Consider the following 24485-nt stretch of genomic DNA (forward strand, 5'->3'; position numbering starts at 1 on the left):
AAAAAAAAAAAAAGACCTCGGGGGCCAGGACCAAGATCAAGTAGGGATGTCTGTAAGCCATCTACTCTGATGGGGAATCTTATTCCTCCTCTCCTGGCCAGGGCACTCTTTTCACTCCAGGAGTTCCTGCCGCCTATCAGAGGGGAGCAAAGAGTCAAGGCTTTAGAGTCAAAGATGCCTTAACATCCTGGAAGAGAGCACAGGCAACAATCTCTCTGACATCAGCTGTAGTAACATTTTTCTAGATAGGTCTCCTGTGGCAAGGGAAACAAAAGCAAAAATAAACTATTGGGATTACATCAAAACAAAAAGCTTCTTCACAGTGAAGGAAACAATCAATAAAACTAAAAGGCAACCTACTGAGTTGGAGAAGATATTTGCCTGTGACATAGTCAATAAAGGGTTAGTATCCAAAATATATAAAGAACTGATACAACTCAACATCCTAAAAACAAATAATCTAATCAAAAACTAGGCAGAAGACATGAACAGACATTTCTCCAAAGAAGACATCCAGATGACTAATAGACACATGAAAAGATGTTCAACATCATTCATCATCAGGGAGATGCAAATCAAAACCACAATGAGATAGCACCTCACACCTTTCAGAATGGCTAAAGTCAACAACACAAGAAACAACAATTGTTGAGGATGTGGAGAGAAAGGAACCCTCTGGCACTCTTGGTGGGAATGCAAACTGGTGCAGCCACAGTGGATAATAGTAGGCAGCTTCCTCAAAGTGTTAAAAATAGAACTACCCTATGATTACACTACTGGTATTTACTTAAAAAATACAAAAACACTAATTCAAAGGGACACATACACATCTCTATGTTTATTGCAGCATTATTTACAATAGCCAAATTATAGAAGCAGCCCAAGTGTCCATCGATAGATGAATGGATAAAGAGGTGGTATACACTTACAATGGAATATTATTCAGCCATAAAAAAGAATGAAGTCTTGGGTTTTGAACGAGACGAAGACGGAACCGAAGCCGGGCACAGGCCATGGACGCGGTCCCACCGAGAGCCGAAGATGGCGGTGAACACATATTCAACGTCAGTCACCAGTGATAACCTAAGTCGACATGACATGCTGGCCTGGATCAATGAGTCTCTGCAGCTGAATCTGACGAAGATCAAACAGTTGTGCTCAGGGGCTGCCTACTGTCAGTTTATGGACATGCTGTTCCCTGGCTCCATTGCCTTGAAGAAAGTGAAATTCCAGGCTAAGCTAGAACATGAATACATCCAGAACTTCAAAATACTACAAGCAGGTTTTAAAAGAATGGGTGTTGACAAAATAATTCTGTGGACAAATTAGTAAAAGGAAAGTTTCAGGACAGTTTTGAATGTGTTCAGTGCATCAAGAAGTTTTTTGATGCAAACTATGATGGAAAAGACTATGACCCCGTAGCTGCCAGACAAGGTCAAGAAATGGCAGTGGCTCCCTCCCTTGTTGCTCCAGCTCTGAACAAACAGAAGAAACCTCTCAGCTCTAGCAGCGCAGCTCCACAGAGGTCCATTGCAACACACAGGACTACTGCAACCAAGGCTGGCCCGGGTGTAGTGCGAAAGAATCCTGGTGTGGGCAACAGGGATGACGAAGCAGCTGAATTGATGCAACAGGTCAACGTATTGAAACTTACCATCGAAGACTTGGAGAAAGAGATTTCTACTTTGGAAAGCTAAGGAACATTGAATTGATTTGCCAGGAGAACAAGGGGGAAAACAACCTGGTATTGCAGAGGATCGTGGACATTCTGTATGCCACAGATGAAGGCTTTGTGATACCTGATGAAGGGGGCCCACAGGAGGAGCAAGAAAAGTATTAACGGCCTGGACCAGCAGAGCAACATCCGAATTCTTCACTCCAAATCATGTGCTTAACTGTAAATACCCGCTTTTGTTATTCTTAGAGGACTCACTGGTTTCTTTTCATGAGCAAACAGTACCTCTTCTTAAAGTGCACTTTGCAGAAGTTTCACCCCTTTTCCAATGAGTTTGAGTTAGGAGCTTTTACCCTGTAGCAGAGCAGTATTAACATCTAGTTGGGTCACCTAGGGAACAAAGAGGCTGACCATGGGGCTCACCATGTAGACGCTGGTAACACTGATTGCTGGAGAAGGTGTTTTTATGTGATACACTGAGGTGGAAACCTCAGTAGAGAAATGTAAAGACTGATTTGAATTTTCAGCTAATGTGAAATCTTGGCAGAGAACGTTTTAATAAATAAATGCCTTAAGAGTAAAAAAAAAAAAAAAAAAAAATGAAGTCTTGCCATTTGCAACAACATGGATGGTGCTAGAAAGTACAAAGCCAAGAGAAATAAGTCATTCAGAGAAAGACAAATACCATATGATTTCACTCATATGTGAAATTTAAGAAACAAAACAAAGGGGGCGCCTGGATGGCTCAGTTGGTTAAGCGACTGCCTTCGGCTCAGGTCATGATCCTGGAGTCTCAGCATCGAGTCCCGCATCGAGTCCCGCATCGAGTCCCGCATCGAGTCCCGCATCGAGTCCCGCATCGGGCTCCCTGCTCGGCAGGGAGTCTGCTTCTCCCTCTGGCCCTCCCCCGTCTCATGCTCTCTCTCTATCGCATTCTCTCTCTCAAATAAATAAATAAAATCTTTAAAAAAAAAATTTTTTAAATAATAAAAAAAAAGAAAACAAAGGAGCAAAGGAAAAAGAGAGAGAAAGAATCAAACCAAAAAACAGACTCTTAACTATAGAGAACAAACTGATGGTTACCAGAGGGGAGGTGGGTGGGGGACAGGTGAAATAGGTGAAGGGGATAAGGAGTGCATTTGTGATGAGCACGGAGTCATGTACAGAATTGTTGAATCGCTACATTGTACACCTGAAACTAATATAACACTGAATGTTAACTCTACTGGAATTAAAATTTTAAAAAATATACGTTTTATATTTCCACATTCCCAAACTATGTAACCCTGGAAAAAATCACTTAACCCTTCTATAAAATGGGAAAAATAAACTCTATCTAGCAGGGTCATTATGAGAACCAACTTAGCTGAAGTATTTCCAGGGGCCTGGCAGTCAGTGATGCGTCCTCTCAAGTTCAGTCAAATGTGAAATCTGTGGGGGCTTGGGGCATTTGCTTCTCAGCTCTCTCCCCACTGTATCCCCAAAGTGTGCAGGAAGTAGCTCTGACGGGCCCTGTGTGTGTTTGTATGTGTCATTTGCAGCAGCCTCAATTTCCCTACCTGTAAATGGGGTGCCCTCCTTTACAGGGTTGTTGTGAGAAAGTGAACTTGGCGTACAGCTTCATCTACCTGGTCAGTAATTCCAAATGTTCAGTAATTCCATGTTCAGCTGACCAAGGCTTCCCACGCACGGAACCCTCCACATCCTTCACTCACTGGGCCACACTTCAACATTCAGTACAGCCAAGAGTTATCGAGGGCCTACTGTGTGCAGGCTCTGTTCTAGATTCCAAAGGGTACCACGGGTTTATAATGGACTAGGTCACCTAGCACTGGGGAGCCGTCCCACTCTCCTGTACCACCTCTGCCACAGCACACAAAAGGGTTGGCAGCACCGCTGGGGACAGGGAGATAGTCCGTGATGCAGGAACATGCCGAAGGAGACTGACCCTAAATGGCTAGTCCAGGGAACATCACTGTCACCATGAGCAGCTGGGCCATAACTATTGGATGGGAGGAGAAAAGGGTGGGTTCTCAATACCTATGGTTTTCATCTGGCCCCGTAGCCTTTCACCCCTTCCTCAGCCAGTGACAGACACCCAGTCCCTGACTCAGCACACACACCATCACAGCGTGTCTCCTCCCTCCACTTAGGGATGTGTCAGGAGACAGTGGGACAGACTGCTGACTGAAGGTGGACTGTAGAGCTTAGGCGGCCCACAATAGGAGTGCTCTCTGCTGTCAGCTGTTGGCATCACAGCTCAGAAGCCAGCTCCAGCTTCCGGAAGGACATCTGAGGTGTATGGGGCAGATCTCCCAGCATCTCCCAGATGCTGGCCATGCATGGTAAATGAGGTAATTTTAGGTCAAAAGTATATTGTTGGGTTTCACAGTGCTGATGTATAGACAGGTAGATAGTCAAAGGGAGATTTTACATAAAAATCTGGTTTGCTGATTTCTCTTGAAAAAATCTAAGGATCTGGCAACAAGAGGCCTGCACTCTCACATGTCAAGAATTGGCTGATGCCGAGGGCGGACCTCTTCCCTAGGCACGATCTACACTTTAGCCCATTCCCTGAAAAAAATCTCTTTGAAGGACACTGATGCACTTAAGAAGAGATCTCCTTTCTCAGGAAAAAGATTTTCTCTTCTGCAAAATGAAAAATGCACAGTCAGCCTAACCAGGACCCACTCTCTGAGTCTAGAAATAAACCCGAGGCATGGCAGACTGGGAAAAACTGAAAAAAAACCTGCAACTAAAATATTAAAAATGTTTGTGACCTTGATATACAAAGGGTAGTTACAAGTCAATAAGAAATAGAAAAACAACCCAAGAGAAAAGAGGACAAAATATATTAGGTAATTCACAGATTAAGAGAATATATATTATTAAGCATGTGCAACACTAAGCCTCACCAAAATTAATGTGACAATTAAATACATTTTTAAAACTATTGTATTGGTTAAAATTAAATAGATTTTTGTCTTCTGCCCATTTCTTGATTAGATTATTTGTTCTTTGGGTGTTGAGTTTGATAAGTTCTTTACAGATTTTGGATCCTAGCCCTTTATCTGATATGTCATTTGCAAATATCTTCTCCCATTCTGTTGGCTGTCTTTTGGTTTTGTTGACTGTTTCCTTTGCTGTGCAAAAGCTTTTTATCTTGATGAAGTCCCAATAGTTCATTTTTGCCCTTGCTTCCCTTGCCTTTGGCAATGTTTTTAGGAAGAAGTTGCTGCGGCTGAAGTTGAAGAGGTTGCTACCTGTGTTTTCCACAAGGGTTTTAATGGATTCCTGCCTCACATTGAGGTCTTTCATCCATTTTGAGTCTATTTTTGTGTGTGGTGTAAGGAAATGGTCCAGTTTCATTCTTCTGCATGTGGCTGTCCAATTTTCCCAACACCATTTGTTGAAGAGATTGTCTTTTTTCCATTGGACATTCTTTCCTGCTTCGTCAAAGATTAGTTGACCATAGAGTTGAGGGTCCATTTCTGGGCTCTCTATTCTGTTCCATTGATCTATGTGTCTGTTTTTGTGCCAGTACCACACTGTCTTGATGATGACAGCTTTGTAATAGAGCCTGAAGTTCGGAATTGTGATGCCACCAGCTTTGCTTTTCTTTTTCAACATTCCTCTGGCTATTCGGGGTCTTTTCTGGTTCCATACAAATTTTAGGATTATTTGCTTCATTTCTTTGAAAAAAGTGGATGGTATTTTGATGGGGATTGCATTGAATGTGTAGATTGCTCTAGGTAGCATTGACATCTTCACAATATTTGTTCTTCCAATCCATGAGCATGGAACATTTTTCCATTTCTTTGTGTCTTCCTTGATTTCTTTCATGAGTAGTCTATAGTTTTTTGAGTACAGATTCTTTGTCTCTGGTTTCTCCAAAGAAGACATCCAAATGGGCAACAGACAGATGAAAAAGTGCCCATCATCACTTGGCATCAGGGAAATACAAATCAAAACCACAATGAGATACTACCTCACACCAGTCCCCAGAATGGCTAAAATTAACAAGTCAGGAAAGGACAGATGTTGGCGAGGATGCGGAGAAAGGGGAACCCTCTTACACTCTTGGTGGGAATGCAAGCTGGTGCAGCCACTCTGGAAAACAATATGGAGGTTCCTCAAAAAGTTGAAAATAGAGCTACCTACGACCCAGCAATTGCACTACTGGGTATTTACTCCAAAGATACAAATGTAGTGATCCGAAGAGGCATGTGCACCCCCATGTTTATAGCAGCAATGTCCACAATAGCCAAACTATGGAAAGAGCCTAGATGTCCATCGACAAATGAATGGATAAAGAAGATGTGGTATGTATTTACAATGGAACATTATGCAGCCATCAAAAAAATGAAATCATGCCATTTGCAATGACGTGGATGGAACTAGAGGGTATTATGCTAAGCAAAATAAGTCAATCAGAGAAAGATAATTATCATATGATCTCATTGATATGTGGAATTTGAGAAACAAGACAGAGGATAATAGGGGAAGAGAGGAAATAATGAAACAAGACGAAACCAGAGAGGGAGACGGACCATAAGAGATCTTAATCTCAGGAAACAAACTAAGGGTTGCTGGAGTGGAGAGGAGTGGGAGGGATGGGGTGGCTGGGTGATGGACACTGGGGAGGGTATGTGCAATGGTGAATGCTGTGAATTGTGTAAGACTCAAGAATCACAGACCTGTACCCCTGAAACAAATAATACATTATATGTTAATAAAAATTTAAAAAAATTAAAATAAATAAATAGATTTTGGCATTGGTGAAGGATGGGAAAATGAGCAATTTCAAACAGCTTTTTTTTTTTAATAATTTGGCACCACATATGAAAAAATAAAGTCCTCAAAAATGCAGGAATCAGAGCTTTTGCTACAGCATTACATGCACTATTAGAATTAGAGTCAACTTAAATGTCCACCAGTTGGGTATTCATTAAATAGATTATGATATATATCCTAAAATGAAACATTCTGCAACCATTATGAAGAATAAGTTGTGCTAATGAAAAAAGGTATCCAGAATACATATTGTTAAAGTGAAAAACAACTGACATAATAGTATGTTTTTTAAAAACTCATATAAGGGGGCACCTGGGTGACTCAATGGGTTAAGCATCTCCCTTCAGCTCAGGTCATGATCCCAGGGTCCTGGGATCGAGCCCCACATCGGGCTCCCTGCTCAGCAGGAAGCCTGCTTCTCCCTCTCAAAAGTCCCCCTGCTTGTGTTCCCTCTCTCACTGTCTCTCTCTCTGTCAAATAAATAAATAAAATCTTTAAAAAATAAAATAAAGAAAATAAAAAATAAAAACTCATATGAGAAATTCAGGGGTGATATTCAAATATTTAACTACAAGACTTGCACAGGCACTAGCCCTAGAGCAGGAAACTAGACAGCCTGCTGGGGCCAGACTTAACCCTTTACTGGCTGCATTGTGGGGGTGCTGGAGGGAAGAGCCAGGGCAGACAAGGTGCTAGCTGGAAATACTTGGAAGGCTTGTGGCCAAAGCTTCTTACCGATAGCACGCTATACACGCAGAGAAAAAGAGAGAGAGACATACCAAACTTGACATGGTACAAGAGGCATTTTCACCCTTTGCTCTATACAATCTTGTTGTTTGAAATTCTAAGAATGAGTGTGGAATTTGGAAAAAGAAAAAAATTAATATAGAGAAGCCACCAGCATGGCCTATTTCCAAAGTCTATCGTTGCATAATTGTGGCACAGACTAACAGAATAAAGGCCAGAAGGAATCCAGGGCCATCTGGAGCCCCAGAAATCCCACACTTCTTACTACTCACAGCTTTAACCCTTTGCTCCAACCCCCTCACTACCACGTCTTGACATACCCTTTTCTATAAAACAAACTGTACTTCTTAAGCAATACATTATTAATTTATTTCCCACATTTTATTAATCAGAGACATTTTACTGTCAGGTAAATCTCCCTATAAACATCAAATTATCAACATTAACACAATGAATTCATATAATCACAGCCCCACATAAAAATATATGACATTCAGATTGACCTATTTGGTCCCATCATGAAACAACTCATATATTTTTGAAACATTAAAACTGTTCCTGGGGCACCTGGGTGACTCAGTCAGTTAAGCATCGGACTCTTGATTTCAGCTCAGGTCATGATCTCAGGGCCATGAGTTTGAGCCCCACCTCTGGCTTACGCTGGGCATGGAGCCTGCTTAAGATTCTCTTTCCCTTTCCCTCTCCCTCTGCCTCCCACCCCCATCCTGCTCTCAAGGGTACGCATGCACTCTCTCTCTCTCTCTCTCTCTAAAAAAAAAAAGAAAAGGAAAGAAATATTAAAGCTATTCCTATCCCTTCAAAACCTTTGGCAATGTTAGTTGGAGAACCATCTATCATGTATTATCCAGATGTAGAAATGAGATCCAATGTGTGTGACTTTCCTCCCTGAAAGGGCTGGCCCTGAAAATCCTCACCTCTGGGGACAATCAGGAGAGCTGAAAACCAGCAGGGGTTCAGCTGTGAGGAGGAACAGCAGGCCCCAAAATCTGACCATGGTATCAGATATCTAAGAATCCAGAGCAAGTAGCCAGGCATAAATAAAGCTGGGCAGGAGACATGACTTGTGAGTATTTTTAATAAGACTGTCAGAGCAGTGATTCCCAAAGGGGGAAATATCAAAATGAAATGGGATGGGGGGTTGGAGAATGTAGTTTGAAAAATCATTGTATTTTTATATTTGGAAAAAATAGAAACTATTTTTCCCGTAAAGCCAACTATCAAAAGGAAAGTGCTAGAAAATCTTGGTTGATGAATATTTGTAGAAGAAATATTGATTCTCACACTTCCTGGAAAGAGGAGGTAAATTTTTATGTGACCGTTAAAGGGGAAGTGGTTTGTAAAAATTAGAATTTGTGATTTGCTTTTATGAGCCAATTGAGGTAGGATAGGGAACAGCAGAACACCCTGGGAAAAGCAAGAGGGTATCAGAGGGGGATGTGGCCAGTCATTAGGATAAGTACGAGGGACCTATAATGGGCTGAATGTTCATGTCCCCCCAAAATTCATATGTTGAAATCCTACTCCTCAATGTGATGATATTAGGAGGTGGGGCCTTTGGGAGGTAATTAGGTCATGAGGGTGAAGCCCTCATGAGGGGGATCAGTTCCTCTATAAAAGAGACCCCAGAGATCTTCCTTGACCCTTTCCACTATATGAAGATTCAACAAGAAAAGTGCCCTCTGCCACCGGAAGAGGATCCTTACCCTAATCTTAGATTACCAGCCTCCAGAACTGTAAGAAGTAAATTCCTGTTGTTTATATGCCACCCAGTCTATGATACTTGGCGACTGCAGCCCAGATTGACCAAGACAGAACATTGTCTGCTTGATCCAGCTGTATCTTCAGCAGCTAAATCAGTGCTCGGCACACCAAAGGCACTCAGTTAATGCTCACTGACTGAATGTAATAATGAACATCAAAATCAGGACCAGAAATCAAGTCTCTTTTTCCCCAGTCAATTCTCTAACAGGTCCTAAAATTAATCTTACAGAAGTAAATTTAACAAGTAGCAAAACTGTTAGCTGCCTCTCCTAACACCCATTTTCTCTTCCTCCTTAAATTTTTCAGCCTCTCTTGCAGATACGCTCTGACCAGTGAGATGTAGGGGCAAGCCTTATAAGGGCCTTGTAGGAAGTCTCCATAAAATAAAGGAGGTACACCTTCCTCCTTCCTTCCTCCTGCTGCCAGAAATGCAGACATAATGGGCTGGAGATCAAGCAACCATATAGACCATGGGCTGTGGACACTAAGGATGGCAAATGACAAACAAAAAGATGCAAGAAACCCAGGTCCCTGATGACCGCAGTGACCATACCCACCCCCACCACCGCCGAATCACCTACCTTCAGACTTCTTTTACATGAGAGAGAAAGAAGCTTCTCTATTTTACACACCGAGGGTGGTGTGTAAACTTTGGGGTTTTTCTACTACAGACAGAGAAAGCTGATCCTTACTGATATGCGGGTAAGCCCCCACCCCCCAGGCAACGTGGGCATGAACCGAAAGCTGCCACTCCAGGAAGCGTCCAGTCCTACGACACAGCAGCAGCAACCCAGTGCTGGCTCTATTTGTTACCTGGACCCAGCGTCCCAGTGCCCGAGCCCTCTGGGCCTTGAATCAGGTCCCTGTAAGTCCTAGGACAGTGCTTACGGCAGAGGTTCTCCACCAGCGTGTTGCTTCCTCTGACCACAGTCCTTCCCTCCTTGTTCATGTAGTTCCACAGATGCAGGGCATAGGAGTCATTGAAGCCCAGGTCTCTGTCCCAGACTTCATAGTAGCGCCTCCACTCTGGATAGGAGATGGGGTAAAATCTCTGGGGGTGTAGGAAGGACAAGTTCGAACACCTGAGATCACTCACTTCCTGGAAGTCTCCAAGTTTGCACCATAGTCTCAACATCCTCGTCATCAAACTGGGACCCTGATTGCCCCAAATTTCTGAACTGTAGTGTTCAACAAAGTTTTCCATGCACTCCCACAGGAAGGGGTGGTGGGGGAGGAACCCGAACACCCCGTTACTAGAGTACCGAGAAGACTGTGCAGCCAGAAAGTTCTCCTCGGGGATGGGCCTGATGGAGATGACATCAGTATCCATGTAGATGCCGCCATACTTCCAGATGATGGCCAGGCGGGACGCATCTGAGCTGACGTGGAGCCAGTTTCTCTCCATGCTGGCGTTGATCTGAGAGAACAGGAGCAAGTCAGCCACAGTAGCAGCGGGAAAGGGCGAGGTGTCCCAAAGGGAGGCCAGCTCAGGGCGGCTGAGGAGAAGGAAGCAAGCCAGCTTCTCAAAAATCTACTGCACAAAAGCCCAATTTTGCAAATTTACCAAACTTACCTCCACCCAAAAATTTGCCTTCAAGTGAGAAGTTTATAGCAATCAGTGACAACGGGAAGATTTTAGCAGCTTTTAAGGATTTTGTGAATTTGCTTTAAAAAAAAAAATTGAAGCAGTGGAATGGTAAAGAAGAAACCCAGCAGGGATTTCACAATAAACCCTTTGAGTCATTTTCAGCAGGGTGTACATTAACCACAAATACGAAACTGTGAAGGATTTCTTGAGTCCTAAAAATGCTAAAAACTGATAAAGAAAAGATACACTAGGAAACTGTAAATAGATCAATATGTATGCTCTTTGAGAAATTGGTAGAGGGCTCTTAAAATGCATGTATGTCTTCTTTCACTAGTTAATTCCTTTGATAATATTCATGGAAGGCCTACTTTCTATGTGCCAAGCTCTGTTATAGTTGCTAAGGAGGTAGCAGTAAACAGATAAAAATCCCTACTGGTTGGAGATAGACAATAAACAAATCAATATATAATATGTTGGGTGTTCATAAGGACTGCAAAGGAAAAAAAGCTGGATAAGGGGACTGTGAAGGGGGCAGAATGGAGCCCTAACTTATCTTGGCTTCCAATAGAAACCTGAATGAAGCTGATGAGTGAACCATGCCGATATCTCAGAGAAGAGGGTTCTAGGTAGAAGGACAGCAAGTGCAAGGGCCCTGAGCTACGAGCACACTCTCTGTGTGCAGGAACAGAAAGGAAGCAGCGTGGCCGAAGCAGAGTAGTGAAGGAGAGGGATAGGAGATGAGGACAGAGAGGGATGGGTGGAGAGGGAGGGCAGATCACATAGGCTGGGGTGAAGACTGAAATTATTTGGAAGGTTTGGAAGAAAGGAGTGATGTGATCTGACTTAGTCTTAAAAAGGTCATGCTGGCTGCTATGTGGAAAACCGACAGGGATGGCACTTGGGAGGTGGCAAGGGCAGAAGCACAGAGGCAAGATGTGATCTGACTTAGTCTTAAAAAGGTCATGCTGGCTGCTATGTGGAAAACCGACAGGGATGGCACTTGGGAGGTGGCAAGGGCAGAAGCACAGAGGCAAGTTAGGAAAGGCTGTTGAAGTGGTCAGATGTGTCCCAGGGCCCACCTTGTTCCTAAAACTCAACACTGTAAAATTGACATACAGCTCAGAGGACCTATGCCCTATGGAACATTAGCTCGAAGAAAACATTTATGTCTTACCGAAAGAGGCGTCCATGCTCAAATAAGTTTGGAAAATGCTGGGTTGAATAAAATTAACGTTTCTTTAGTTCAAAACTACAGAAACTTTCATCTCCTCATGTACATGATTAGTCTGCGAGGGGAAAAAAGGGGGGGTGGCGTATAGTACGCGGCATCTTCCAAGACAATCGGAGCAGAGATTTATTTGTCCAAGGAGCAAAGCACAGTTAAGCTAATGTTCACTAGCCCAGGTGTGGGGGAAGTAGGCCAACACACTGCTTGTTTAGTCCTCCTGGAACACCCTCTAGCAGGCTAGCCCTGAGAGTGACAGGGACCTCTCCAGCGTGTTCCCTCCAGGGGGCCCCTTCCACTACCAGGGCCTGCATCCCTGGCCCGTGGCCTGCCCTACTGCCTCCCAGGGGCTCGTGCTGGTCGCTGCCTATTTGTTGGGGACCCTGTGCAGGCAGCTCAGTATGGTGAGCTGATCCATTACCTCCTGATGAGCCTCAATTTGAGAGCTCCAGGCTCTTCAGGAGAAGAGATGGGCACACTAGGATCTAGAAGTCCCATGGGGCCAAGGGTACAGCTAGCCACCGCCCCCTCAGGCCTGTCACTTAGTCCAGAAATGCCTCTAGCTGGCAGAACTAGGTGCTAGTGTGTCCTCCCCGCAGGACCGTAGACGGAGTAATGGCCACTCAAAGACCTCAGGCCCGAGAGCCTGGAACGTATAAATGTCACCACACGTGGAAAAGGGGTCTTTGCAGATGTGATTACATTAAGGATCTTGAGATGGGGAGATTATTCCAGGTTGTCCTGATGAGCCCTAAATGCTATCACAAGTATCGTTTAAAGACAGATGTAGAGGGAAATTTCACACACACACACACACACACACACACACACGCACACACACACACAGAGGAAAAGGGGATGTGCAGATCTTCACAGGAAAGATTTTTCCCTAGTGTCTCCCTGGGAACTGGGCCCCTGTCAGCACCGTGACATCCACCCAGGGAAATGGATTCGGGCCTTGTGGCCTCCATAACCATAAGAGAACCAATGTTTAGGTCACCCGGTGTGAGGTCCTCTGTTGCAGGAGCCACAGGGAACTAACACAAGAAGGTGCACGGTGGCCTCACTATTGTCTCTTGGCCTGCAAAGCCTAAAGGATTTACAATCTGGCTCTTTACAGAGAAAATGCTTGCTGCCTTTTGGTCTAGCCTACGCTTAGAACTTAGAAAGGATTTTACATGGCCAGCAAATGGTATTATTTGGATGTTGATTTTTAAATTATTTTGGAGTTTTTAAAATAATTTTATTTATAAAATGAACATATTCTCATCACTAAATGCACTCCTAATCCAATCACACAAAAACACCTACTATTACCGTGTGTTGTGTTATTTTCTTCAGGTTGTTTTCTTCCACGTAGATTGGGGGGGGCACATAGCTAAAACAATTACAGTTAACATTATAACGTAAGTGTATTTATTCCATATTGCATTGTAGTCTTCATAAGATGTCACAGCTAACGCCTTCATAGTGAAGTTATTGAGTGGTTCTACTGTAATTTCCTTAAGAATTATCCAATCGTGGGTCCTCTGTGAGAGAAATATTTAATTGAAATATTATTTCCTATTATGCTATGTTACTAAGATGAAGATTACAAAATTCTCAAGAGCTCCAGGAGTTTCTTGGTCATATCTTAATATAATCCGATCTCATATAGCAGCACTCTCTGCCTGATCCTTCACGAATTTTCTATTCATATCATTTTCAAATTAAATATTGCCTAGGTTCCCACTCAGATGCAAAAAAAATTAACATAGGTGGGTTTAAATAAATGAAAAATAAGTGGTTATACCCCCAGAAAGGATCTAGAAACTCATTCAGTTAAGAATAGTCTCAAAAGAAACCTTATTCCTAAGAAATAAAGCTGGAGGCATAAGACACGAGGCTCGAGATGAACCTAACTTAAGTCTCTCCTGTTTATTTGAATCAGGACTCAACGCTGTAGAAAGAAGACCAGGATCTGGGTTCTAGTCCCATCTCTGACACTGAGTCCTTGCGTTCAGTTTACCTATCCACAAAATGAGCAGATGGGACCCCTTTTCTGCGGTCCCTCCCAACGCTGACCTCCTAAGATTCTCTGAATACTTACGCGAGTGTACCATGAAAGCAACGGTGTGTCTTCAAACAGCCTTTTCATATCCAAAGGGAAGAAGAAAACATTGTCTATTGCTGAGAGGAGGGAAAAGCCTGGGTAAGTGCTGTTTGAGGGCAGCCGTGTGGTATCATAGAGACCCTTCATGAAGAATGCCACGGGTTGCCCAGGGTAAATCTTGGCAGCAGACTCCACAGCACAAGAGACCAGCGGAGTTGGCTCCATTCTCTCCGAGGTCTCTATGAACACAATGCCGCGCCCATGGCCCAGGAGGGTTTCCAGGTCCTGCTGGGACTTTTGGGGAGGAAGGCAGGAGAAGAGACAGCGGGACTTCACATTCAGCTGGTAGAAGAAGACACAGACAAGCAACAGGACGACCAACAGGGAATGCTGGAGCTCCTTCAGCATGTCTACGTCTCTCTCCTGGCCCGCTCCTTTAAAGCAACACAACTCATTACAAAAATACACTCACAACACCTGATAAAGATGGCACACAAGAAAATGAGCCATGAATATCACCCTGAGGATATCCTCAAAAAAAAAAAAAAGGATCAAATCAAGTACAGTAATAGTAAAAAGAAAAATGCATTCACTAGGGTTTATCTGAGGAATCTGAGGATGATTCAAAACAGGAAAATAATCATTCATCCTTTTGAGTGGCCCAGAAAGCAACAGGCATGGAGAACATCACTACATGAGCTATGGTAGAAAGTTTTCTGAAGTTTACCCCAGGTTGTCTAGCTTCAGTTTGCAGGGCTTCAGGGAAACAGACATTTTTGGTTCTCAGGGTTTCCAAGTCAAGAGAATGGGAGAAACTTAAAAACCTTCTTTGGAGAGTCATAGCCAGGTATTTGAGGAAACTAGAAGGACTCAGGATCTGGCCCAATTTTATAGGCACACAACAAACATTTGAAGTCAATTAATCAGAACTAGAATCTAACATCTACAGTGGGTGTGTTGTTGCAATTTATTTTTTCTCCCTAAAAGCACCCTCATTTCTGTCAAAGATAGCCAAATTAAAACTAATTCATTTGGGAAAAAAAAAAGTCCATTTTTAACAAATTTGGCCTAATTAATTTACAGCAAGAATAATGATTGACCATATGGGTTTTTTTAAAAAATCTGCTTTTGCTGGAACTTTTTACTAGGAATTTCACATTGAACTTTTAATAGCCTCTCAAGGCCAGAAGCCAAGCCAAATACATGCCATCAGACTCACCTACAATACCTGGAGATTTGGGGGAATTCCTCTCTTCCTGTGGTCCCCAAAATATCCTGAGGTTCCTGTACCTGCCAGGAAGTGCATTCTTTACTCACATGGTAAGGCTCCTGGGAACTCTATAAGCAAGGTATCAGGCCAGTATTTCCAAGGGGCTTTATTGACTCCATAAAGCCACCTTCACTCCTTAAAGCTCTCCAGTCATATCTGAGTCTACGCATGTGTTTCTCAAATATGACATTCCAGTTAAAGCCTTGGTATTACAGCCAATGTTTTCAATGGTGTCCTGTTACAAGGAGAACAGATTCTCATTGGATTTATGTAAATGACTATAATTGCCACGAGAGAAAGAATACTCAGGGTTTCTGAATTCTGGAGGGTTCAGATAGGGAGAAAAGATAATTGTTTTTATTTGCTTACAAAGAAATATTTTATCAAATTCCTATTAACTCATAGATACCTTAAGAGAAAAGGTTTCCTTAAATCTGAAAGAGCAAACATTAGAGAACGAGCAATGTTTAAACAAGACTCATAAAACCTATAATCATCTTTTTCAATTCACTTAGTCTCATGTTATTCATTCTTGTTCTGTTTGAATGCAGTTTTTCCATTAGTTCTAGAGATTCTTACCCAGTTTAGTTTTATGATCTTAAAGATATCAGAGACCTGTGTTTATCAAAAGTCCTTTTCATGAGTCTCCTTGAGGCCGAAACACATTTGCAAGAGCATCAGGACAATAACTGTCAATGACAAAAAAACTCAAAAATGGCCGTGGTTGAAAGTCTGATGGGAGTGTATCAGAATGCAGCTGACAAGGAAATTTGGTTATTTTTGTGACACACAACATTTCCATAAGTAGAATTGCAAGTGATGACATTATACCAGGACATATTAAAGCTTTAGGAATTTTTTATATAATTTTTGCAACAGTTATAGCATTTACCCATACAATGTAACTTAAGAAGGTTTATCATCATTTGTTTGACAATGCTTCCCATGTAACTTAACATACCAAATAAACAACTCTAATTAGTCAAAAAGACTCCATTTAGAATTTGAATTTGGGAGAAGTTTGTTAAAAACCTCAGAGATTTCTAAAGCACATGCCTAAATAAGATTACAGATCATTACAAAACCTAAAACATAATTAATCCAAAAAAAGAAAACCTTAATTAATCTGTTTAACAAAGGTGGCCTTAAGAGATTCTAAAAGCAAATACAGCATACATAGTTGTTAACAAAATTTAGCTCTTTTAATATTGAGAAGTTTTAATTTTCTTAAGTAATCAAAAAAAAAAAACTGATGAAGACAAAACATCTTTGTTTTTTCTGGGCAGAAAAAGAAAAAAAAACTTTGCTCATAATTTCTTATCAAGAGCAGACCAACAATCCAAGAAAACTTAGTCTTTTTTTTTTTTTAAGATTTTATTTATTTATATGAGACAGAGAGAATGAGAGAGAGAGAGCACATGAGAGGGGGGAGGGTCAGAGGGAGAAGCAGGCTCCCCGCCGAGCAGGGAGCCCGATGCGGGACTCGATCCAGGGACTCGATCCAGGGACTCGATCCAGGGACTCCGGGATCATGACCTGAGCCGAAGGCAGTCGCTTAACCAACTGAGCCACCCAGGTGCCCGAAAACTTAGTCTTTTTAACTGAGAGAAAAACCAAATTCCAATCTTACACTAGTGCACTTTTAAAATTCATTCATTCCAATCTTAGTCTTGACCATGTATAAAATTACTTTCCAAAGATTCTCCTTCATGAACCTTTTATTTTTTTAATTTAATTTAATTTTATTATGTTATGTTAGTCACCATACAGTACATCATTAGTTTTTGATGTAGTGTTCCATGATTCATTGTTTGCGTATAACACCCAGTGCTGCATTCAATACGTGCCCTCCTTAATACACATCCCCCCATCCCCCTCCCCTCTAAAACCCTCAGTTTGTTTCTCGGAGTCCATAGTCTCTCATGGTTCGTCTCTCCCTCCAATTCCCCCCCTTCATTTTTCCCTTCCTTCTCCTAATGTCCTCCATGCTATTCCTTATGTTCCACAAATAAGTGAAACCATATGATAATTGACTTTCTCTGTTGGCTTAGTTCACTTAGCATAATCTCCTCCAGTCCCATCCATGTTGATGTAAAAGTTGGGTATTCATCCTCTCTGATAGCTGAGTAGTATTCCATTGTATATAGGGACCACATCTTTTTTACCCATTCTTCACGAACCGTTTATAACTTTCTTTTTCCATTTAGACTTTGTCCTAACGTTTTCCTCTCTAAACAACCAGTCTCATTTCAGGACTAAATTATTTTTTTTCCTCAACAAAAATGTGTCCTCATTCTTTATACAAGATGTATCTCTCACTTTCCTAGCTACAGAGTTGCTTTCCATATTATTTCCAACAGTCTCAATCACATTTATCAGAATTTTAATTCTTAAAAACCTCAGTCTCTAGTGAAAACTAAGTAGTAACCAATTAGGAGCTGTCTGTTACATCAGAATTTTTTAAATTGGCCAATTTATGGATATATTTCATAATTTCTAAAAATGTGTTTTTTCATAGTACAATTTTCAATAAGGCATAATACATGTTTATAAATAGACCCAAATTTATCTTTAGTTTCTCTGTAATAAGAGGCAAAAGCAAATAAACCTATGTTTAGTAACTACTATTTCAGTATTTTACCTTATTTAAAAACTATTCATTCAATTTATTTGCTTTTAACAATTACGCATGAATACTTCATGAGACAGACAAAATCAACCATTATTTTAAATCATCTTTGCTGACAAATTGCAACAGAGATAACAAGCTTATTTGACCTTTAGTGAACCTTGGTAAAATAAAAGTTTTAAATTTAATGTTGACAACTCTAAAGACATGTCTATTTTTTTATTTTATTTTTATTTTTTTTGGAAGGGTAGGAGCCTTATTTTATTTTATTTATTTATTTATTTAGCATATAATGTATTATTGGTTTCAGAGGAAGAGGCCAGTGATTCATCAGTCTTATATAATAACCAGTGCTCATTACATCATGTGCCCTCCTTAATGTCTATCACCCAGTTACCCCATCGCCCCCACCTCTCTCCCTTCCAGCAACCCTGTCTATTTTAATTAAACCAACAAACTTGAATTTTAATTTATCAAAGATTATCCCAGATCACATGAACTTGAAAAACATCTGGATTAGTTCTTACCTTTCTGAGTTTTAGAATGCCCAATTTTTACAAGTGTTTGCCTGTAAGCCAAATAAAAAGAGCTCTTTCACAAGTTAATTTTTAGCAGTGCCATCCGGAGGTAGAGAAAATATCTCACATTTATAACACATATGGACACATATACACAAACAAGATGCCACCAAAATTAAGCCTTTGTTTCACTAATATTTGTGGAGAGGACATTATAGACCTAATTCCCAAATATCTCTTTTACAAAACAAATCTAATCATAAGGTACCATTATAATCTATGGATCCATTAATGAGTCATTTTCCATTTTCCAATTAGAACATGGCCAGTTTTGTCCAAAGATACCAAAAGCTACAGCAACAAGTAAGCCAAATGAAGCCCAGAGTGCCTCTGTGGTTATTGGTGCCCCCCGCCAAAGTTGGGGGCTTCGCTGATTGAACCAGCAGACCGTGCACCTGGGCAGTTCGCTTCAGTCGAAATCATGGGCAGAGACATGGGAAAGTTTCCTCACTAGACAACCCTATAAATTGATTCTAACTTTGCAAACACAAGGTTCGATGAAAAGAAAAGCAAAGCATCACCACAAAGAAGCAATGGACAAACCCCAGTAGTCCAAGAGCCTGGTGATCTGGAAAGGGAATTGATTCCCTGATTTCAGTGACCTGGGTTTAGGAAGGGCGCTTTTGCCCTGAGGTCCCCCTTGTGGTGTGCGAACTGCCTGTCAGTCTCAGGAGGGCAGCTTCGTCAGCCTCCACTGACGAGGCAGTCCCCACACCTCCCAAGTCAGTGTCGCTCCCCAGCACCCCAGACGGGAGCACTTAGTAACCGCCTTTGGAGCCATCCTTTGCTCAGGGAGTCACCTGCCTTCAGTCCAGAGCCTCCTCCCAGCCACGATCAGGTATCCACCGTTGCCCCTGGATGCTCTGGTGTGAACAGGGAGGTCCCCTCCCGAGCAGACTTCGGATCCTGACATAGCAGGTCCTACATCAAGGAAGGTAAACTGGTCCCACTCGTCTACGGCTTCCTGTTCCCATGTGCCCAAGGCTCCCCAGGATAGCTCTTTGGGTCTCCACACACACCTCTTCCTTTGCAACTGAATTTATTCTCTGAAACTAGGAATTCTAGGTTCAGCATGGCTTGGCATCTTCCCAGAGTTCCCTAGCATTGGATAGATTGGTTTTCTTTCCTTGCAGAGGGGAGGGGAGAGCAGAGCTCCTGCTCCCCACTCTGGGGTAACTAGAGGGCTCTGTTTGGGGGGAGCGATACTTTCCTAGATACATCCCGTGTCTCAGGTACTCACCTACCCTAATGCCTTCCAACTGCTTGCACAGAGGCCAAAATCACTGAGCAGGGGGTCGAGTTAGAGAACAGAGAAGTAGTTGGTGGTCTTTGTCCCAGGGATGAAAGTATGCATTGGTGATGCCCTGAAATCTTAAAGCACAAAAAGTAGGACCTGCCTGCCCAAGAACTAAGGAGAGGGTATGATGGAAAGAACACTGAGCTTAGAGTCTTGCCTCTACCCAGCCCAGGCTGAGGGCACCAGGACAATACCCCAGTCTGCCTGGAGCCTCGGCTCCCTCGTGCGCTCTGGAAGATAACTGACTGCAGGCCCACGGTGAGCGTGAATGAGCTCTCTGGAAGGCAAAGATGCAACGCTCACTGTCCACCACGGCGAAGAAGAGACAAAAAGAACATGATGACTGTAGATGGCATTTGGACTCCCTGATGACAAACATTAAGTTGTTTTCAGATGAACAAAATCTATATCCCAGTAAACCTTGAAAAAGGAAATCCTCGGCCCTGTGTGAGAGGGGATGAGTCACGTGCAGAAGCCAGCAGTGGGTCCCTGGTACCTGGGGGGGGGGGTCTTTTAGGGTCCCAGCGTGAGGTCCTTTCTAAGTCCCTCTGAGGGGGTCTCCTGTCACCTGAGCCACTCTCTCAGAAACCTCCCAGGGCCCCCAGATCCATCCCTTCAGTCTTTCCTCTTCCCTCAAGAGCAGAACTGCCTTTCCTTCCTTCTGCTCCCCTTTCTGTTCTCTCTGGCTGGACCACGCTAACCTTCTGTGTCTGTGGTCAGGTGCCCCAGCAGCAGCTCCTAACCAGAGGCTCAAGGGTGGACTTCAGGAGACCCTGAACCCTGGGGTCACAGCTTGCAGCAGTCCCTTTACCTGGATGCCACCTATCCATAGCTTCTCCTACGTGTCACATCAGGAATGTCCTTGCTCTTTGACCCTTTGTGACATTAACTCTGTTCAAAACTCATCAAAATATCTTCACCACACAATCGCAGGCCTTCTCCAACCAGCCAAGCAGCCCCTAAGGACCTCGATGTAGATATCTGAGTAGACACGTACAAAAGAACTATTTTCCTTTGAGGAGTGGATGGGTCCGAATACACTGGTGACAGTCACATGGGCATCTAGGTAGTGGCCACTTTACTAGGAGTTTCTACCACTTGTGAAAGATTTTTTACTTCCCCTGTTGCAATGTAAGCCCTACTTGGTCAGTCCCATGGACTATGAAGCCTGGTGCTTGCTGCTAAGTAATAAGACCTTAGGAAATGTGGATTGCTATAGACCCAAAGAAATGAACAGGACGGAAAAAACTCTGCGTCCGGTGTTCTTTGGATTTTACAATGCTATTCTTTGGATGTTTGGAATTAGTACCACAAAAATAAAATAAAATAAAAAATAAAAAGCAGTACCGGGAAGAAAACCACAGAACTACAGCAGAAATTTCCCCAACACTGTAGCCCTATGGATAACTTCTGATAACCTCAACTGTAAGTAGTTCCGTGTTTGAGCCTCAACTCCCTCTGCCATAAAGGACTCACTGTATTGAGAAGGAAAAGGTAAAGGCATTTTCAACAATAAATGTTTGTTGAATTGAATTACACGTGGAAAGCACACTTCTCAATTCTGTAGCTTCTTTGAACTCTGATTGACTGTAAGAAGGAAATATGCAAGCGCACAATACTTGTCCTATTTACTTTGGAACTGTGGGGACCACAGTTCCGGTTTTTAACTTATTTGTTGATCAAGTCGGACTGATAAATTTGTTAAAGCATTCAACTATCAATAGGACAAAATCAATATGGTGATATCTTACCAACGTTGTTAATTTCTTTCACCACTGTTCTGAAGCTGGAACAAAGACTGGAGTGTTGGGTTTATATGAACAGTGAGGAGATAGCTGGACAGAGGCAGTTCACTGCAGAGTGAGAAATGATCCATTAACCTCACACTTGGGAACCCATGGGAGAGTCATTGGAGCACATTAAAGAGTGACATTATCAACATTAAATCTTGAAAAAAAAATGTTTTTACTAAAGATCAGTGAGTTCGTGCCGGAGTAAGATCCCCTTGTCCCGGGGCAATATTTTGAACTATTCTGCATTTTTAAGAAATTTGTTCTAGCTTTGTGTTTCTGGAAATACTGCTCTTTGTTCTCCATTCAGCCATACCAGTTAAATATGCTCCTGTTGACAAAATTTTACGTAGCCATCAAGCATGTGTGTCTGGGTTTGTTCTGGAAATTACTGTATCTACACGTCACTTCCCCCCTTTTTAAAACTGCACCTGCAAGTAAAAGAAGAGATGGGGATCAAGGCAGGGAGATGAGAGAAAATAATTGTTCTCAGTGAAACCGTTGTGCCCCAAACACCAGAATTTCAAGCTAAAGAACAGAATCTGCAAGAAGCCCCCAGCAAACAGTGGGCCAGGCTGAGGGTGGAAGACTGAAGGCACTTTGCTATTACACCCTGTAAGTCAGTATTTCATTTCTTCTTCCTACAAGGATTTGGGAACATCTTTGGAGCCATTTGTGCCAAGTGTCCACATGGCACAGGAACTTTATAATGATTGAGTGGCCATGAGAATCAGCACTTCCCAATTTGGCCGAAAGAAACGGTTATAGACTGAATGTTTGTGCCCCGCCCCCACCAGTACCAAAATTCTTATGTTAAAGCCTTAATCCCCCTGTGATGGTTTTTGGAGGTGGGGTCTTTCAGAGGGAATTAGGTTTAAATGAGGTTATGAAGTTGGCATCCCTTTTTTTTTTTAATGAGAGAGAGAGCACATGAGAGGGAAGAGGGCAGAGGGAGAAGCAGACCCCCTGCCGAGCAGGGAGCCGGAGGGACTCGATCCAGGGACTCCAGGATCATGACCTGAGCCAAAGGCAGTCACTTAACCAACTGAGCCACCCAGGCGGAAGTTGGCATCCTTTAAGAAGAAGATGAGATCTCTCTCTCCCTGAGCATGTACCAAGGAAAAACCATGTGATGAAGGCAAGATATATATAAACCAGGAAAAGGATCCTCACCAGGAACCCAACCTGTACCCTGATCTTGGACTTCCCAGCCTCCAGAACTGTGAACAGCAAATGTCTGCTGATTTAGCCACAGGTCTACAGTGTTTTGTGATAGCTGCCCAAATGACTGGAAAGAAACCCCATAGTAAGTTTTCTCTGATTTCCTTTCATATATTTCATAAGAATCTATTTTTGAGCCATCGGTGAGTTTGGAACTTGTCTTAAGATTTGAAGAATTGAACCCAGGCCTCCAGTGGGGGAAAGGACAACTTCATTTGCAATAGAAACCCATAATGGGTGTAATTGTCCTCCTTACCTGAGACCTCTCTGCCTTCCCTTCCTTTTGTCCTTCCACACACCTCTTGTTTGTCCTCTTGTTATGCTTTCTTTCCGTAAATGGAGCCTCCTGGTCTCCCCTATCTCAGTGCCTAACAGCTTCACCATGCACCCTATGCCCAAATCAGGAAATCAAGGAGTCATTCTTCACTCTTCCCTTCCTTACCCCTCCTGTACAAGCTATGTCAGTTCAGGTCCTCCAAAAAGCAGACACAGGACCAGATTAATTATACAAGAATTTTTATTAGCAGAAATGCCTATGTGAGAGAAAATAAGAAGGTTGCTGTATGAGGCTGGAAAGCTGGAAAATCCCAGTGGGAGTCTGAGAAGCTTGGGTGGAAGTGTCCTGAGCCACCTTGCTGACAGTTGTCCTTGTCTACATGGCAGGTTCAGCAGGGCCATCAGAGAGTCCTCAAACCAGTCAGCCATTAGAGGAGGGCTGTATCTCCCAGGAACGGGTCTACTCCGGATTCTTGCTACATCAGTCACTAGAAGCCCACAGAAGAGTCGCCTAAGCACAGCTCAGCGATGCATTTCACAGAGCAGTAGCTGGTCCTTTGGTCACTTAGGCATCCTCTGGTTGGGTGTCCTTGAGGCACATCCTCATGGCTGCCAGTGCACCCCTTGAGCTGTACAGATCTACTTCTCCACATAGTTTCAGGGAGCAGTGCTTCCATGTTTCCCAGGGGCCTTTCTTCCCGAGGGAAACTACTAAGAAGGAGGTTAGAGGGTACCTGGGTGGCTCAGTTGTTAAACGTCTGCCTTCGGCTCAGGTCATGATCCCAGGGTCCTGGGATCGAGCCCCACATCGGGCTCCCTGCTTGGCAGGAAGCCTGCTTCTCCCTCTCCCACTCCCCCTGCTTGTGTTCCTGCTCTCGCTATCTCTCTCTCTGTCAAATAAATAAATAAAATCTTAAAAAAAAAAAAAAAAAGAAGGAGGTTAGAAGGATGAACCACACAGCCGCTGTCACTGTAGTTGACCTCAGGGCTACAACTCACCCACTCCCTCCTCCAACATCCATCTGGAATTCCCTTCACCCCCAAAGGGCTAGCACTTGAGCTGCACCTTATCACATGCTGGTAGTTTAGCCAGTTGTGCAACTCACAACCTTCTAGTCCCTGAGTCCTTGATAATCATACCCTTTCTCAGTTCAGGGTTGCAGCATGTGTCTGCTCACAGTTACAATAGGGCAAAAGAGGACCAGGGGTCCGCAAAGTAGATCCCCTAGGTTCCAGACATACCGTATTCCGTCCTGCTCCTAGTGTGTAGAAGCAGCCAGACCTCCTCCTGCTGAGCAGGGTCAATTATCTCCACCAGCATAACTGCTCCTTTCACTTGCTGGTCCCTGGGCACAGGAAGTTCAGTGCCTTACAGCAGCTCGTAATTCGGTGACACCCTTGCTTTTATCACCTGGCAAGAATTTGTTCTATTTGGGGTCAGAACCTCCAACACTGAAGAGCCCAGAGTCGCACTGACAGCACAAAATCCTCTGATAGGTCATTAGGAGTGGTGGGCAGTGG

At 43.0% G+C, this 24485-nt stretch overlaps 1 protein-coding gene and 1 pseudogene across 1 annotated transcript; one reads left to right on the forward strand and one right to left on the reverse strand.

Annotated features, from left to right (window-relative positions):
• Positions 1-1041: 1041 nt before the first annotated feature.
• LOC118004260 lies at positions 1042-2255 on the forward strand (annotated as a pseudogene).
• Positions 2256-7974: 5719 nt separating this feature from the next.
• A4GNT (alpha-1,4-N-acetylglucosaminyltransferase) lies at positions 7975-14311 on the reverse strand. Its single transcript, XM_034995517.1, has 2 exons — positions 13901-14311; positions 7975-10415 (listed from the first exon to the last, which is right to left on the reverse strand). The coding sequence occupies exons 1-2, from the start codon at positions 14309-14311 to the stop codon at positions 9801-9803; spliced, it is 1026 nt and encodes a 341-aa protein (XP_034851408.1). The 3' UTR covers positions 7975-9800.
• Positions 14312-24485: the final 10174 nt, after the last annotated feature.

The sequence above is a fragment of the Mirounga leonina genome, unplaced genomic scaffold (assembly GCF_011800145.1).
Source record: "Mirounga leonina isolate KUSES-001 unplaced genomic scaffold, KU_Mleo_1.0 Mir_115, whole genome shotgun sequence".
NCBI classification, from domain to species: Eukaryota; Metazoa; Chordata; class Mammalia; order Carnivora; family Phocidae; genus Mirounga; species Mirounga leonina.

Bases quoted from the DNA above. Each gene is read 5' to 3' on its own strand.
- A4GNT (XM_034995517.1), bottom strand. From the start codon at position 14,311: ATGCTGAAGGAGCTCCAGCATTCCCTGTTGGTCGTCCTGTTGCTTGTC. The intron at 10,416-13,900 runs GTAAGTATTCAG...CTGTTCTCTCAG, and splicing joins TGCTTTCATGGTACACTCGC to ATCAACGCCAGCATGGAGAG.